The sequence below is a fragment of the Hippoglossus hippoglossus genome, chromosome 1, assembly GCF_009819705.1.
Source record: "Hippoglossus hippoglossus isolate fHipHip1 chromosome 1, fHipHip1.pri, whole genome shotgun sequence".
Lineage (NCBI taxonomy): Eukaryota > Metazoa > Chordata > Actinopteri > Pleuronectiformes > Pleuronectidae > Hippoglossus > Hippoglossus hippoglossus.
The window spans coordinates 28,969,470-28,987,304 of record NC_047151.1 but is presented as its reverse complement, the minus strand read 5'-3'; the positions used below and the strand labels follow the sequence as shown (position 1 = coordinate 28,987,304).

The window sequence follows — 17,835 nt, the reverse complement described above, 5'->3', positions numbered from 1 at the left end:
TCTTCGTCGTCCTCCTCCTCCTCCTTTAAGGCCTCACTGTCTGCCATGTCGTCAGAGTGCATCTCGCTGCCGGGGCTCCCTGCTGACTGGCTGGCTCTGCTGGAGGCGGCTTCGTTGCTGGAGGCCTCACTGCGGCCGCTGCTGCTGCCCGGCCCGCTGCTGCCTTCCTCCACGCTGTTGGCCGTCTCATCTGAGCTGCCCTGCATCGACTCCTGAAACCACAGAGACACAGGGGACATTATAAACTCTAACAGCTTCTGTGTGGCAGTCAGAGGTTAGGTTGACATAAGCATTTGAATTGTCTCGTGTAGAAACTAGGGGAACACAGCATGTTACATGTTGCTCGGTAGCGTAGACACCATGTAAAGAAAAGCCAGGAATGTAAAGAAGGTGAATCAGGACCAGAGTCTTCCTCTGCAAACACAATAAGCTGAGGAGCTGATTCATTATCAAAGTGTGTAAAGCTGTTTTCGGACGTGAAATCAGACATGTTGGGGAGTTTGTGTTTCACATATGAAGCAGCAGGAGATTGAGGTGGACAGACATATAGAAGCATCTTCCTTCTGCCACTTGTCATCTTAATCACTCCTTCAGCTGTGTGTGTGTGTGTGTGTGTGTGTGTGTGTGTGTGTGTGTGTGTGTGTGTGTGTGTGTGTGTGTGTGTGTGTGTGTGTGTGTGTGTGTGGTACCTCTGTGTCAGACAGCCTCTGCTGGCTCCTCTTGCTGCCGGTCATCATCTGGTCGTCCATCTCCATGTCGCTGCCTCCGCTGTGCTGCGTGTCACTGTTGTCGCTGCTGTCTGGACTGGCAGCCGGTGAACCTGAGAACAGACAGGAAACTACAATAACTAACATACAGGTAACACACACACACACACACACACACACACACACAGTGCAACATCACTGTATCACACATCATTCGCACACAACCATCAGGAGCAATGTGGGCTTTGACATGCAGACTGAGGAGACACGGATCCAACTGGCGACCTACAGGAAAGTGGCTAACCCGCTCTACCTCCTGAGACATGTCCCTCTTTATTTACAGATTCATTTTATGTGCAGACATTTGTATTCTGTTATAATCAGCTCATGGATTTTGGGGTTATGGCCCAAAACATGTGTTTAAGGTCACGTGACCTTTGACCACCAAAATCGTATCTGTTCATCTTTGAAACCAAGTTCACGATTTTGAAGAAATTTAAGAAACTCCTTTGAGGCAGTGTGAAGATATCAGATTAATGAGCTCACAGTGATCTTGACCTTTCACCACCAAAATCCAACCATTTGTACCAGATCAAATGGAAGTTTTCTCAGGTTTGACAAAGCTTCTTCGCCTCAGAAAACTTCTTTCAACAGCCGGCGTCACAGTGAAATGAATCCAGACCTTTCTTGTTGCCCATGGGGATGTTGGTGTTGAGCAGGGAGGCAAAGGAGCTTTGTTTGGAGAGCTGGGCCTTTGCTGCCAGCGCGTTGTTCCACAGGGCCTTGATCAGCATGGAGGCCAGGTACAACGTCTGAGGAGAGAGGGAAGCTCGTGAGTGATGATCACGGCGCGCTGGCGTTCACACGGAGTCTGGGGTTCGTCCATTTTGTTTTGTTTTACCTGCTCTGTGTGGGCGCTGGGGTGCAGGCCGGACACCAGGTTGAGGACGTGGCGGAGGGGCACTGGGTCCAGGTTTTTAATGAGTGAAGGGAAAAGGTCGTGGATGTAGCGGCTGCAGTGTTTCAGCTAAAAACACAAAACACACACAATTTATGAATCTTACATTTGGAGAGAAGGAAAATGTGCTTCTTTAAAAACCGGGACAGAAATGAACAGGAGTGAAGCCGTGTCCAGTGTGAAGCGTCTCACCTGTGCTGCAGCCCAGATACAGTCCACATGCTGGGTGCTGAGTCGACCCTCTGCAGCCAAGAAATTCAGGATCACTTGGCACTGTTTAATGATCTGAAACACACACACTCTCTTCAGGTTGGCTGCACTGGGGGGACATGAACAGTGACAGAACGGAAGACGTTTGTGCCACTAGGGGGCTCTCTAGCAGAACAATAACAATAGACAGATTATTGTGAGGTTGTGCCGTAGCGGTAAATCTCACAATAATGAGATATCCCGCGGGCACTATTTCTTTTATCCATTCCAAACTGTTTTGATTGATTTCCAAAGACCCGAATAGGAGTATTCACATTTTCTTAAATAGACAATGTCATTTCCTGCCACTAGGGGTCTCATTTGAGTTCGCTGACATGGTGACGCAGTGAGGGATGATGGGAGTTGTAGTCTTCTCCTGGTTAGGACTCCAGAGCCGAGTCGAGCTGCCGCTAACGTTTGCTCAGCTTGTTTCTCTGAAAACTTCAGATCCACACGTTCCGACAACTAAAATCCTTCATCTGCTTCAAATATAGAGTAAAAAACCACGAGATCTAAAATGTGACTTCAAACTGGATAAAAAGTCACTTCTGACTCTTCTGGAGGACGTGACGCCAGCAACAGGGATGAAATGTTACCTTGATTAAAACAACAGGTCTCTGCAGGTTTGAAAATATAAAGTAAGAACACATCATCAAGACATTTACATATACATCACATCACAGGTCTCACCTCAATGTGCAAATTGGGTCCAAATATGTGCTCCACCACATTGTTGTGAATCAACCAATCGGCGAGTTCCTTTGCTATGGAACTGGAAGCATGAAGCAGAATCACAGTGAGTTCTCAGGTTAACACAGAACACACAGCGTCGTGTGGGATGCACAGAGACGTGTCTTCTACTTCCTGTGAAGTCGTATCACATCCAGTCATTTATAATGCAACAGGTGGGAAACTGGACAATCTCAGAATCAGTGTCGTCTTTTAAATCAAACATCTTTAAATAAAAGCCTTTAATTAATCCTCGTTTTATTTACCTCCACATGTTGTCTGTGTATTTTAACATCGTTTTGTTGTGATGCTGCATTTAAAGGTGCTGTTCTTTAACTAAATACATTAGTTTGTTTTAATATTACAGTTATTAACACATTTACAAAGAAATCTCTACATTAGCCAGTGTTTCAAACTGCCTTGGACCTCGCAGGACTAACGGTAACGTAGAGTCGACAGTTTGTGACGTGTCTACTTCAGGACATTTGCATATGAAAAGTCAAAGGTGGGCGGTAAATTACTCCATTACTCTTCAGCATAGATACATGTTCGTGATCCCTTTCAGCAAACTTACGTTTCTGTGTCAGACACCAGGGACTCGTTGTTGCAGACGTCATTGAATGTGTGGAGCTGATTCTGAGAAAACAAACACACAAACACACGATGCATGAATAGATAGTACATCACGAGCCCTCGGCTGAATTCATAATAATCATCTCAGATTTTCAAGATCATTCATTAAACACAGCATCAGTCTTAATACAGCTACTGCTGTTTATCAACGTGCACAAAGGGGATATGACGCCACCAACAGGCAGCCAAAGGAAATGCACCAGTACCTTGATTAAAACTACAGATTTCTCCAGGTTCTTAAATACAATGTTAATATCTAAAACAGGTCTGGATGAGTTCACACATTTCAAAGTGGAAAAGTTGCTTATTGAACCTTTAAAGTCACAAAAAGAAAAATCAATCCTAGTGACGAATGTGAGAAAATGTATATCATCACTGTATTACATATTTAACACTTACTACGACATGTGTGTAATGTATTTGTTACACATACTTTCAACTCTTTCATGGCTTAATTGAATTATTTTAATATTTTCTCCATCACCAGAAACTGCTGAGTTTGAGAGAAAGGAAAAGTGCAGCTGGAAGTTAACAGAAGAACAAAGTGAAGCTGCGTCTGTGTTTATGGTTTGGAAACAGAAACAGGAGGTTGTTTCCATGCGGCTGTGAGGAGTCCAGTGAACGACCACACGGCCTGAAGCGACGCTGAGCTGGTGAACGCGACTTCAGTCGAGTGTGACTCACAGTGATTTGGCTGAGTCCGGCCAGCCTCATGGTGAGCGTGGGGGACATGAAGTATTTGAAGGCAAGGTCCAGGCTCTCCTTGTCGAAGCACAGCGCGCTGTCCAGCGGCTCCTTCACCGTGCTCCACATCAGGTCGGCCATGTTGCGAGCCGCGCTCTGCCGCAGCTCCTGGTCCGACAGCTTACACAGATACCTGCAGACGAGACGGCGCCAGAGTTAACTTGTATTTTATTGGAATGACTGAGTTCCCATTTGACAAACGTCAGTCTACATACTCCTATGAGGTCACTTTGACCTTTGACCACTGACATCGATTCAGGTAATCTTTCACTCCAAGTGACAACAAATCATAATTTTAAGAAATTACCATAAGACTCGAGATTTCATGTTTAAGAAGCTAAAAACATGTTTTGTGAGGTCATGTAACCTTGACCTTTGAACTTTAACAACCAACATAAGTTCATCTCTGAGTCCAAGTCAACGTTCGTATCAAATTTGAAGAAAATCCCTCGAGGTGTTCCTGAGATGTCGTGTTCACAGGATATGTGACGGACGGACGGACGGAGGGACGGACGGACGGACGGAGGGACGGACAGACGGAAAGCATAATGCCATCGGCCACTGGGTGAAGCCGGTGGAGACAAAACAAAACCCTAACACGTTTCAATCGTTGAGGTTTAACAAACTGAACGGTGCTGATTTACAGAACATCAACAAGGAGCTTGATGGATGTTTGAGTTCTTATAATGAATAATTATCCTGATGAGAATCATCACTTTGCCGAGCCTCAGCTCAGTCAGACAGCAGAGCAGCAGCGTGTGTACACGCCCTTAGTCTACATCACATGACCAGCCCCGCCGGCACCCTGCCTCCTACGAGGGTCATGTGAGGAGAGGTTGACTGGAGGCCTGGTAACTGTTGCCATGGTGACAGAAGCTCTTCCTAGCAACCAACGTGTGGTACTTTGGTATTTGGGGGAGAGAGCAGGAAAGCGTGAGGCGCAATCACTGACAGAGAGAGAGAGAGAGAGAGAGAGAGAGAGAGGGAGAGAGAGAGAGAGAGAGAGAGAGAGAGAGAGACAGAGAGAGAGAGGGAGAGAGAGGGAGAGAGAGAGAGAGAGAGAGAGAGAGAGAGAGAGGGAGAGGGAGAGAGAGAGAGAGAGAGAGAGAGGGAGAGAGGGAGACAGAGAGAGAGAGAGGGAGAGGGAGAGAGGGAGACAGAGAGAGAGAGAGAGAGAGAGAGAGAGAGAGAGAGAGAGAGGAGAGGGAGGGAGAGAGAGAGAGAGAGAGAGAGAGAGAGGGAGGGAGAGAGAGAGACAGAGAGAGAGAGAGAGAGAGGGAGACAGAGAGAGAGAGAGGGAGAGGGAGAGAGGGAGACAGAGAGAGAGAGAGAGAGAGAGAGAGAGAGAGAGAGAGAGAGAGAGAGAGAGAGAGAGAGAGAGAGAGAGAGACAGAGAGACAGAGAGACAGAGAGAGAGAGAGAGAGACAGAGAGGGAGACAGAGAGAGAGAGAGAGAGAGGGTGAGTGAGAGAGGGAGACAGAGAGAGAGAGAGAGAGAGAGGGGGAGAGAGAGAGAGAGAGAGAGAGAGAAACAGAGAGAGAGAGACAGAGAGAGAGGAGAGAGAGAGAGAGAGGGAGAGAGAGAGAGCGAGAGAACGAGCTCAGACAGAATCGACCACGTCTGACTTCCTCGCCTCAAACGACGGCAAAACATTGAATCCATCTCGTCCAGCCGGGAGACGACAACCCTGACATTCAGTTTCCCAAAGAATTTAAAAAGGTGACACAAAGACGACTGTTGATTTCTGACAAGATAGAATAATTGGCGTTGGAGAAGGTGACAGATTAAACCCTCGGGATCATTAGTTCTGTTTTCGAGTCCTCGCTCCGGTGCAGAAGTTTTACGTCTCCTCTGCTGACGAGGAGAGAAAGGTGTCAAACAAAATGGCAGCTACTCAGTCAAATAAAACACAGGCCTCAGGCAGTGAAACCACAGGAACACTCCCTCGTTGTTGCTCTTTGAAGGACTCATTGTCTGATGTTGGTCAGAAGGATTATTCCCCTTTTTCCCCCACAGCATCTTCACTTCCCATAACTTTCCATGTTAAAAAGGTGGAAACAGCCGAGCCACGTGTGTACAGGCCCAAAGTCTACGCAAACATTTCCTTTTGGGCCATTAAGTCTCTGTTTAACTTTCAAACAGCCGATGTTCTACATGTCATGGTTTCATACACCCGCCTCGTAAAACCTCCAGATGATGTCTGTGCGGACATTCTCTGGATTTCATGTTCTGCAGGACGGGGGGGGGGGGGGGGCGTTACTGTGGCTGTATTAAAAAGAAATGGAGAATATTTGGTGAATGGGGGCTCCGCTGCTGCCTCTGATAAAAATCTGCTTTGTGTGAACTCACCGTATTACGTAGGTGCGGAACGGTATGATGTGCTGCATGACCGCAGGAATGTGCAACCATATTCGAATCTGTGGACAGAAACCAAAATGATCATTGTGTAAAATCTTAAAGATCAAAGTCGTAGAATCCGCACCAGATGTTTTTCAAACTACGTTCAACTCGCCCTTTTATTTCAACGAGGAGACATTAGGAAAACTTCTCCGTAAACAGTTTAACAGCCACTTAAGCATCTAATGCAGTTTCCCTCCAAACCCACTCAACAATGTAATACATCTTCATGTGAATCCACTTCCTTGTTGCGAGTCTGAACTCAGATAGAAACCCGGAACAGTCCGGTTGGTGGACTCACGTTGGAGACGATGGTGATGAAGGCGTGGGCGATGGGGAAGGGGAGGCTCTCCGGCGTCCCCGACTCGAAGCATTCCTTCATCAGGGAGAGGCCGTGCTTCCCGCAGAACAGACAGACGTAACGCAGCAGATGCAGCGGCACCTCCACGTCCTGGTCAGTGAGGGAGAGCACCAGATGTGACACACGACTTTAAGACTGATCCATTAGCAGACACCCATTTGTATTCTTTTTTTATACTTTCAAGAAGGGGGGGGGGGGCACTTTCTGAGTTTCTAATTCATCATTTACCATTAGTTATTGTAAACAAGTGTTTTTAACATTTACTACATTCCCATGTTTGTCTTGTCAGTTTTATTGCAGCTTGTTTATATCTGTAGGACTGGGAACAGACTTTTTAAAAGCATAACGGAAATAGCATGTGTCAGCCTACGTAAATCTATTTAAAGCTTTGTACGTAATACTTTAACATGCTCTTTAAATAACCAAAATCCGATCCGGGGTAAAGTGTAGGGGCACTTCATAAATTCAGACCTTAGTTTTGAGGTGATTAAAACTATTTCAATTTCTATAAAATCAGTGCCAATCATTTATTCTTTATTTTATTTATTGTCAGTACAATAGGATAAAGACGCGCTACGATACTTTGTCGTGTTACAGCAGAACAGTTGATAATAGACACCCAGTAAGTGTAATAAATAAAGAGAATATTAAAACTAGAATATCCCTCAGTACCTCTCTTACCTCAACCGAGGCCCAACAGTCACTTAAATTAAATCGAAAGTACACACATTCATAAAAATATCAGTCCTTTAAATATGTTGGATTTTTATCATCAAGATTCATGAATTACTCTCAGAGAGAACCCAGAAACTATCGAGCTTGCAGATTATCCGTGGACACATTACTTCTCTCCAAGGGAACGGCCACTGAAACTAAACCAGATTCACGACGACAGCCTGAAGAAGAAGACTTTTACAGTTTCTCTCTGACGGCTGTGACCAGCGAACAAAGACCCAACTCATCACAAGCGAGTACAACACACGTGAGCAACACAAAAACGCATTGAACACAATTAGTTTCCTTCGTTTGTTTTCATCTCAGAACATTGAGAGCTGCAACGGACCAAAGAAATCCTGTTGCTATGGACGTTTTTATACGAGGCTCAGCAAACTGTAATAATAATAATAATGTGGGCGTCGACAAAACCACCAGAGGGCAGGAAATGTGGACAATACTCAGGTAAACAGAGAACTACACTCAATTTCAAAAAGCCAACATACGGACAATAAAAAGATCCAACGCTGTTCTGAGTCATAACTCAGGGACGCACCACGAGCAGGTTCCTCTGTGTAAACCAGGTGCTAAGGACGCAAGAGTCACGTTGCTAAAGGAAGTGGACACGTGGCTCTGAGTGGAGGTGGAGGATATGGTCCCAAAGAAGTGAAGCAGACAATATAGAAAACAAAGGTCAGCTGAGTCCAGGGCACAGGATGAACCTTAACCCGAGCCGATTGAAGAGACGTCACATCAGACAAAGTTTATATTTGGATACTCGCTCGCTGACTTGGGGTCAGGTTTCTGAGGTCGGACCTGAGATACAGTGAGATCTCTCGACAACAACGTCTCCGTCAGTGGATTCAGAGTCTGTTTTATTAATGGCTGCTCGTGAAACACCGGAGCAGAACAGAGGCAGGAAGTTTAGGGGACTGATTTGTACGATTGTGTGCAACTTGCTGCTGATTCAAATATAAATCTGATATATAAATATATGTCTGAAAACGGCTTGTGTGGCACATACGCTCACCCCCCCCCGATGTCCTGGTTTCTTACTGCCAATCCAGACATGCCTCAGGTCTACATCTAATATTCACCCCCCCCCCCACCCCCCAGCCAGTGGCGGATCTATCATTTTCCGATATCAGGGGCCACATCCTGTTCGTAAGAGACTCTTTTTCTTGTTTACAGAAAGGGTCACTTCAGCGCCCCCTGGCCTCGCCCCTGGATCTGCCCCCGACTGATTTATCAGGAGATTCACTGAAACAAACGCGGACGTCTTTTTTTGCTGCTATAAAATTGCTGGTCTTTATCTGGGGGATTATTTCCTGCTGCAGGTGACAGAATAGAAACATGTAACTAGAAGCAGCGGCGCTATGCAAACACACAAACTGAGGGTAAAGCTGGTTTCTTACGTTCATGTCGCAGAAGGAGCCGAGGATGTTGCTTTCGTGAGCGGATATGTCCTGAAAGAAAAAAGAAATTAAAGGAGACACGAAAAACATTTTCATCTGAAATCAGACTATTGAGGAGGCAGGAGGCGGAGACGAGCACGAACTCCTCCTCCCCAACAAGTGCTCGACACCGCCCGACAGTCGCTCACTCATCGAGTCTTCTCACCACCTTCTCGGGGGAATCATCGGAGTCGGAGAAAAGAAGTAACACTGAAGCATAATGCCCTTAATAATGCCCTTCGATAATGCCCTTAATTACTGTAAATAAACGATAAGTAACACGTGTTGGTGTCGACAGCAGTGGTTTATATGATCCACAGAGTTTTCAATTGCTACAGAAACAAGGAGGCGGAGCGAGTTAGATCAGCGGACTGGAGCGTTTCAAAGTGACCAATCGAAGAAGGGGAGCACGAGCCACTGTGCCCGCCTCCAAACTCTCAGAATTCAACTTGTGGAGCGAGTGAGCGACCGTTGGGGGGTGTTGAGCAGTTATGTTGAGTCAGACTCAAGAGTCAGACTCTCCCCCTCAGAGATACGGCTCTGTGCGAACCCTGGGACTGGTCCGTACCTCTATGGTGGGGTGTGTGTTGTGTTTGTAGGCTGTGTAAAGGGGGAACTGGATCTGGAAGATCTTAGCAGCACACAGCAGCAGTTTCTCCCTCTCTTCTGTGCTCCAGGAGCTGAACGGGTCCTGACTGTCGCTGCCGGCGGCCCCATCAGCCCCGTTACCGCCCCCACACCCACTTCCGCTCTCCACAGGCCCCAGTGCTTCCATCGGGGCTTCACCCTGCTGGCCCTGACCCTGGGTCTTATTCTGGTTCAGGTCGGCTGTGTCAGCATCCTCTTCCGCAGAGTCTCTCTCCACATTCACAGGTTCGTCCTCCCCAGGTGAGGATGGCTGTGGGAGGGGTCCGGGTGCAGATTCACCCCCACTCCATTCAGAGCCCACCCCCTCAGCCCCTGATGCGCCTCCTTTGTGGGTGTGGCCCTGGATGCTGCAGAGGCGGTCTCTGAGGCTGCTGATCTGGGTGATGACCAGGTTAATGAGGGCGTAGACCAGCTGGTTGAACACCTCCAGGTGCTTGTACTCCTTGAAGCAGCAGAGACATTGCCTGGAAAAACAAGGAGGGGGGAAAAAGAAAAGTCAACACAGAAGTCTGGAGCTTTCAGGACGTAACATGTCACACCAGCGTCGGCCTGTATCACCAGAAGCTCTGGAACCTTATCTTCTACGAGTACGGCTCCTTTCTTCCATCCTGATATATTTCTATGAATTCGTTTTTTATTTTGTAATTGTTGAGTGTTAGAAACATTGTTAGCTCTCCACCTCGCTCGCTGTGAATGATCTCCTGTGTTCTCACATTATCTGGAGCTTTTACGAGGCGGCTGGCAGGAGAAAACTGTTCAGGTCTGAAAGCAGCTTTAACTTGGTTATTTGGTGAATTGGAGCAGGAAAGAGCTGCAGGTGGTTATTACAGGAGTTAACACACTTACAACACACAAGTTCAAGGTCAGCAAAGCCATGAACTTTACTTTTCTGGAGCCTAATCACATGAACTCTTTCAGACACGACTAATGTCCGAGGACGCGGCGCTCACCTCTGCGTCCAGGAGCTGATGTAGCCCAGCACTCGGAGGGCATGTTCCTTCTTCAGCTGGAAGCCGCCTTCACTGCCGTCTGCATCCGATACTGAGGAGAAGCCAAACACAAAACCACGGTTAGACAACAAGACTCACTGAAAAGACAACATCATAGATGAAGGAAACATTACATTTAAAATCTGTTTCTCACGCTGTTGAAGGATATTTTAAAGTTACACTCATTCATTTTGGAGATGAAACAATTACCAGTCAAGCTGAGAATACTGGTTTACCACAAATTTACATATCAACGTATAGGCTTTATTTTTATGTAATTTCTTCATTCTAATCACATATTTTGCTTTATTTGTTATTATTTATCATAAATTAATTTCCAGTTCAGATTATCATTCAGAATGTTCTGGTCGTCTCATGGTTACAGCCAACGTAACTCCAACAGAGAGAGCAGGTCGTCAAGTCAAAGAGTTGGTGGCGAGTCCAAGTGTCCGTGAGGCGAATGATTGACAGCTGAGACTGACTCGTGATTGGTCGAGCGTGTGAATCGGTGGGACCACAGCAGATCCGTGCCTGATCGCTACCGCACTGACTTCACTACAAGATGGCGGCACCTGTGTTCAGACTGTTTCGCCTGATCTTTGTCCAGCGGAGGGAAGTGGAGACGTGTCCTCCATCTTTATTTACTGTCTTTGGTGTGAACGTGACCAGTAGAGTCCTGAAGTGTAAATGCAGCCCTCTGTTGGTGATGATCAGACGTGTCCACTGATAACAGCACCGGACGAGATTTAACTGTGACTCATACAAACACTCGGATTCTGTCTCAAATTACTGTTATTGTATTGGCCTTCGAAGATCCACACAGTCACACCCAGCTCAGAGGAATTAAGTGTCTCCACTGAATCGCTGACCTGAATATGGCGGCAGAGACAGATGGAATAACAACGGCAGTCAAAGGAATCAGCACGAGGATTTCCTCACTGAATCCAAACCACAACTCTTCTCACTGGTGACGTGTGGACAGAAGCTCATCAGAGGCTTCAGGACCAGGGGTCAGTGTTCTGGGATGTCGGCCCCGGCACATTTGGCCACGTTCCTGCAGCGGTGGTGCTGAGTGATGTTTCGCTGGTTTCACTTTATGATCACGTCTGGGAACAGGAACCCGGTGCCAACATTAAACCCAGTTTATAGCTGCAGCTCAGCGTGGGTATAAATACAGAGAGAGGGAGGACGTCTCTAATGTGGGTTCACACTCCTCAGCTCTGCAGAGGTTCTGACATGTACATAATATACACAGCTCAACTTTATATTACATGATTGTACTTTAGAGTGTGTGTGTGTGTTTGTCTCTGTTGCTCTTCACACAAACTGGCTATCACATGTATTTAGTTATTAATCGATGGTCTCAGATCAAGAATCTATCATTATATTTTACGGCCCTGTAAAATATAGATTCTTACATTTCTGGAAACCAAACTGGATTAGTCGTGTGTTGGGAAACACCAGCCGAGCACAGCTCCCTGTTGTAAAGGGGGATTCTTTCTCCTACACACACACACACACACACACACACACACACACACACCCACACACATGCTGCTGCAGCAAACCTGAGGTCACAGGTCACCTACAGACGCAGCACATGGACCTGCCCGTCTCGTAGACAGAGCGGTCACAGCTGACGGGCCCCTGCTGCGGAACTGTCACCACAACTCTGCTAAGTTGTAAAACAAATCTTAAACCCATCGAGTCCCCAACAATAAAACCAGCTTTCACCAGTTTCACAGCAGACCAGCAGGAGGTTGTCTGTCTGGAGCTTGAGTCAGAATCGAGTCACACGGCAGTGAAGTCAAACGTTTAACCTTCAACCAACTGTAAACCAACACCACATGAAAACCTCAAACTTCAAGTCTCCTTTAATCAGTGATAAATCAGGAGCGTTTAACCTCAACTTTAAATTCACTGTTGATTAACATGAATCAAACCTCGACACTTTGAAATCTGTTAAATACCAACGAGCGATTTTAGTCCCTGTGTTTAGAAGTAGCTGCGTCTACCTGTACTTGACTCTGATTGGTTTGTAGTGGGCGTGTTGTCAGGTGGGGGGGGTGGTAGTCTTTCCTTTTGAATGGAGAAAATAAATGAAGTGCTTCATTTGGTTGCCATGGTAACATGATGGTATTACTACCAGCATCAGCACCTTCAGGCGAGTACTCCACAGTACTCCACAGTACTACAGTACTCCACACTAGTTCAAATGCACCAAATGAACGTCCTCGTGGTTCAAACATTTTATCGTCGGAGGTGCTTCCTCTTCTTCTTAATTCTGTCTCTACTTCCTGTGATTGGTCCAAAAGTCCAAACTCTCCAACAAAGTGTTTGGAGCAAACCAACAGAACCAGGTTCAGTTTGATCCAGACCCAGAACTCCTCTCCTGCTCTGAGGAACCTCTCACACCTGATGTTCAGGTTCAGACTGAACTGAAGAGTCTGAAGCTCTGAACCCAACCAGGTGTGAACGAGTCCTTAAACAACAAAAATGTGTTTCCCAGCTAAAAAAAAGTAAAACCTTTCAAATGTAAAAACCATCAGTGAATGCGTCATATTCTACATCTTGGAAAGAGCTCTGTCGATGACGCATGCTAAATAGAAATGGTTCTAGCAAAACTGGTGAGAACGAAGGCTGAAGCGTTAGATGCCACCGGTCAAAGAATCAGATCTAGTTTAGTGGAAAAGAGCTAAAAGCTGGAATTCAAACTTCCTTAAGGTGTCCAACGACACAGCAACACCCTGAGGAGTAAAGCGTCCGACATGACCTTCAGGCTGACCACGGCAGACCCGGTCAAACTTCATTTAACCGACTCACGCAGAGGGACAGTGAGGATGTGGGCAGATGTGCGATGGAAACATAACTTTTAATTCATGTAATTTAGAGTTGCTGTTCTGACACTGATGTGTATGAACATATACTTCAGGCTGGTGTCTTTGCTGAGGGTGAGATGAACCAATGACGGGTATCTCACAGAAACTGATCCAGGCAGACGAACTGCCCGTCGGTAGATTCACGTCGGTGTGTGTCTGCCTCCTGTAGGGAACAGTAATAATTCTCCTGTGGCTGAATTCCTTAGCCAGGTTTTTAAATCATTGTAGGAAGCCTCCCCAGAAGAGAGGAGGCTGTTGTGGGAGCACACAGCTCACGGGTTTGAAATGACATGTTCAACTTTAGCATAGCGTGCAATGATCGTGTGTAGGGTTGGGTACAGAGATCCACCGGTTCCTACACAGCCGCTACCTACCAGGCCAAAGCACAGCACAGACGTCGGTGCCTAAGCTCTGAACGGAAATAGCCGCTCTGCTTACAGGCAACATAAACACCACTGCACGTGTCCAGTTGACATTTCAATTCACTCTGGAGGAACACACTCTCTGCACGGCAGCACCCCACAGTCAGCTAGTAGCTGCATCAGCCACAAGTCTACACGACAACAAAGGGTCTAACTGACAATGTGGGTGAGTTTCACGTGAGACGGAGACGTGCAGCGAATGTCTGAGAGCAGGGAGCCGAGAGCCAGGCCCTGGCAGCTGGTGGCAGCTTGTAGAGCTGGTGGCAGCGTGTAGAGCTGGTGGCAGCTTGTAGAGCTGGTGGCAGCGTGTAGAGCTGGTGGCAGCGTGTAGAGCTGGTGGCAGCTTGTAGAGCTGGTGGCAGCTTGTAGAGCTGGTGGCAGCGTGTAGAGCTGGTGGCAGCGTGTAGAGCTGGTGGCAGCGTGCACCTTGTTGCTGTGATCCTCCAGTAAACCCAGAGAAGAAGAAGGAAGGGAGGAACAACAACAACCAGAGGGATGTGCCGTGTTTGACTTGTTGCATGACCCCATGTCATGTCCATCAGGCGGCAGTGTGGGCGTCCCTGGACCCGGCAGTGTGGGCGTCCCTGTCCCCTGGCAGTGTGTCCCTGTCCCCGGCAGTGTGGGCGTCCCTGTCCCCTGGCAGTGTGTCCCTGTCCCCGGCAGTGTGGGCGTCCCGGGCCCCGGCAGTGTGTCCCTGTCCCCGGCAGTGTGGGCGTCCCGGGCCCCGGCAGTATGTCCCTGTCCCCGGCAGTGTGGGCGTCCCTGTCCCCTGGCAGTGCGTCCCTGTCCCCGGCAGTGTGGGCATCCCTGTCCCCTGGCAGTGTGTCCCTGTCCCCTGGCAGTGTGTCCCTGTCCCCGGCAGTGTGGGCGTCCCGGGCCCCGGCAGTATGTCCCTGTCCCCGGCAGTGTGGGCGTCCCTGTCCCCTGGCAGTGCGTCCCTGTCCCCGGCAGTGTGGGCATCCCTGTCCCCTGGCAGTGTGTCCCTGTCCCCTGGCAGTGTGTCCCTGTCCCCTGGCAGTGTGTCTCTGTCCCCGGCAGTGTGGAGACAATTGATGTTTGGAGCATTTTGCTGTATTAAATACTGAAACTGTTATTTAGTGTTAAATATTTGCAGATGCGTTAAGTATCGTTTCTTAGATTTTATAAATGTGTTGCACTTATTTATATTTGTTTAATTAAGTTATGTAGACTTTAAACTGTGGCTCTGTGCTTTTGCTTAGGAAACAGACTGGGTTCTGGCCCCGGTTCGACACTGGTACTGGTTTTCAAAGTATCGATTGAGCAGCGGCCTCTGAAAAACCCAAACGATACCGAGCCCTCATCATCTGTCCTGATGTATTCGCACTTATATTGTGATTTGTGAATATGGGCTATACAAATAAAATTTGATTGATTGATTGACAACAACAAATGTCTAAAAACCGGTGTCCACTCGTGTCTGCATGTCCCCGGGTGTTGAAGAGACAACACACCGGCCTGTCAGAAGCAGCTGGATTTGTTTCTACGTGTCTCTAAGTTTGAATGAGTGAGTCCCTGGTGCAGGTGCAGGCTCGTGTGTTTAAGTGGATTCCTGCACAGCCCGCGGGAGCTTTCACTTCACACACACAGGAAAAGCGACCAATACCCCACCGAGCCCTGCGTGCACACGGGAGGAGACAGCAGTACGAGCCGGCACGGCTTTGTCCGGTGTGCAGCAGACTCTCCCGGAGCAGGGCCTGCTTAGCACGCCTGGACTCACGGCTAAGTTTTAGCAAGAACCGCAACCGTGTGTTCGCTGGCTGCGGTGGACGTTTGGCCCTGCAGGTGAATAGTGGGAATAAACGGTGAGATTAGCGTGAATTGTCTCCGTCAAATCGAGCAGAGGGAAACCGGAGTGCGCACCGGACATCTGTCGGATCACACGCGCTACCGGGGATTAACGGAGCGCCCTGTGCCAAAATATGCGCCTCGATGCAGCCATTAATTTTCGGGGCTAAGCAGAGCCGCCGCTTGCTTTAACATTTACCAGCCCGAACTCGGAGGAGATCCCCCGGTGCCCTCGGTGTCACGAGCAGGCGGCGGACTACCGGGAGGGATTTTAGGCCATTTTCAAGATGATCCGCAAAACAATGGGGAGGCAGCGGAGGGGACAGTTAGCTCCCTGACCTGACAAACACATCAAACAAAGTCAGCCTGCACGCTAGCTCCACATGCTAACTCCGCTAGCTTCCACCATCCAGCGGAACCCGGGGCTCGGCAGCGGCGGGTCGCCTCCGAACCCCCCCCCCCCCCCCCGGCTGCCGAGCCCCGGGGTCCGGCGCACCGAGCGGTCCGCGGCGTGTCCCGCAGCCAGCGGCCGGAGGTGGTCGCATTTCAGGGAGCTAGCTGGAGGTTGACAGACAGGCCCCGGAGCTGGCTGCCCGTCCGGAGGGGAACGAGCGAGCAGCGTTCAGATCGAACCCGTGACACCGACACGGAGCTGTCAGCGCCGCACACACACGCGAGTCCCCCCGGAGCCGCCTCCGCCCTGCGGCCGCACCGAGGAGCCGGAGGCGGACACACGCGAACCACAAAGTTATACCCAGCTAGCCACCGTGCTAACGTGCTCCCATCCAGCTGCAGCGGGGCTAACAGCTACCGAGGAGCCCGCGGACACGCACTTACTTTCATTTAACACCTCCACCAGCTCGGCGCAGTTTTCACACATTGTTCATGAAGAGGAAACCGGGGAGCTCCGGCTCAAACCATGGCCCCGGGAGCGGTTGTTTTTGGGGTAAAAAAAGGCCCAGAGGAGGGGGTGGTGGCTGAAGGTTATTCCGCTAAAACCAACCGGGACCAACGACGCGCTCGAGCGGGCGATTAGTCTCCGAGTGGGGCTGAAGTCCGGCGGAGTCCAGAGGCTCAGGACGGAGGAACCGAGTCAGTCTCCGAGCCGAGCGTCACTGGAGAGACTGGACACAGCGGCCATGTTGGATCAGGAGGGGGGGGCGACAGCGTGTGGACGCATCGGCTGTTTCCGGCGAGTCTCCTCCGGCCGCTCGGCTTTCTCCGCTGCTCTCGCGAGATCTCACCACGCGAAGTCACGTTTAACGAGTTCTCAGGAGCAACGGATTCACAACAATGGAAAATATATAATTTAATACAAAACCATTAACAATGTAAAGTTCTGCACTATTATTATGAATTAACTCAACAGTATAACATATACCGATTATATCCCATGTGTATGCCTCTTATTGTGAAATTCACAACAAATGGAATGTAGGAATATATTTAAAACACATATTTACATAACATTTCACATTCATATATTTTATGTCAATTTATACATATTTAAATTATATATATATATATAAACACTCATACGTACGAATTAATAGTTATATTATACATAGTATAGTGACAAGCTACTTCTGTTGATAGTTTTAACAAACAACTTTTTCTATGTTGCTTTTAATTCTATTGTTGATATATGACGTTTATTTTTCTTAATTTTAACTCTGTCATTCTGTTGTATTTGTTTTTTTCTTTGAAATATGTATAAAATGTAATATTTTCCAAAACCTTGTAAGATCCAGGTCTTGGAAGCACAGCTGTTAACCCTTCTTGTATTCTCCAGGTTCTCCGGGACCTTTGTGGTTGTTTTTTTTAGTAAGAAGCAGAATCACACCGTCAAATTTGTAAAAATAGCCAACTTTATATTCTCAGAGTACTAAGACAGCTTTACAAACAGGATGATTATGCACACAGCCATCGTTCTCATCCAAACGCAGAGCGGTCCGACCAAAGCTCCGATCGATTCACTCAGGGAGCCGGAGTAAAGGGAAAAAAACATTCAACACACTGACAAACCAAAACAACGAAGGAAGGTACATGTTCACCCCTTGAGCATCACATTCATTCTGCACTGTGCATGTGGCACTTCTGAAAGCAGAGCGGTTCGTCCACTGACCACTGCAAGTGTCTCAACA

The 17,835-nt window shown here is 48.0% G+C and overlaps 1 protein-coding gene across 3 annotated transcripts in view; it reads right to left on the bottom strand.

Moving 5' to 3' along the window:
• usp34 (ubiquitin specific peptidase 34) overlaps positions 1–16,918 on the bottom strand; it is a 61,894-nt gene extending 44,976 nt beyond the window's left edge. For all 3 annotated transcript variants that reach the window (XM_034588611.1, XM_034588620.1, XM_034588628.1), the window contains exons 1-14: positions 16,529–16,918; positions 10,546–10,636; positions 9,516–10,059; positions 8,909–8,959; positions 6,720–6,869; positions 6,371–6,438; positions 3,961–4,153; positions 3,218–3,279; positions 2,605–2,686; positions 1,858–1,950; positions 1,609–1,734; positions 1,390–1,519; positions 690–820; positions 33–212 (exon numbers count right to left, since the gene is read on the bottom strand). In XM_034588611.1, the coding sequence (XP_034444502.1) occupies positions 33–212; positions 690–820; positions 1,390–1,519; positions 1,609–1,734; positions 1,858–1,950; positions 2,605–2,686; positions 3,218–3,279; positions 3,961–4,153; positions 6,371–6,438; positions 6,720–6,869; positions 8,909–8,959; positions 9,516–10,059; positions 10,546–10,636; positions 16,529–16,571 (1,944 nt within the window). In that variant the 5' untranslated portion in view covers positions 16,572–16,918. The remainder of the gene's footprint in view (positions 1–32; positions 213–689; positions 821–1,389; positions 1,520–1,608; positions 1,735–1,857; positions 1,951–2,604; positions 2,687–3,217; positions 3,280–3,960; positions 4,154–6,370; positions 6,439–6,719; positions 6,870–8,908; positions 8,960–9,515; positions 10,060–10,545; positions 10,637–16,528) is intronic.
• Positions 16,919–17,835: the final 917 nt, after the last annotated feature.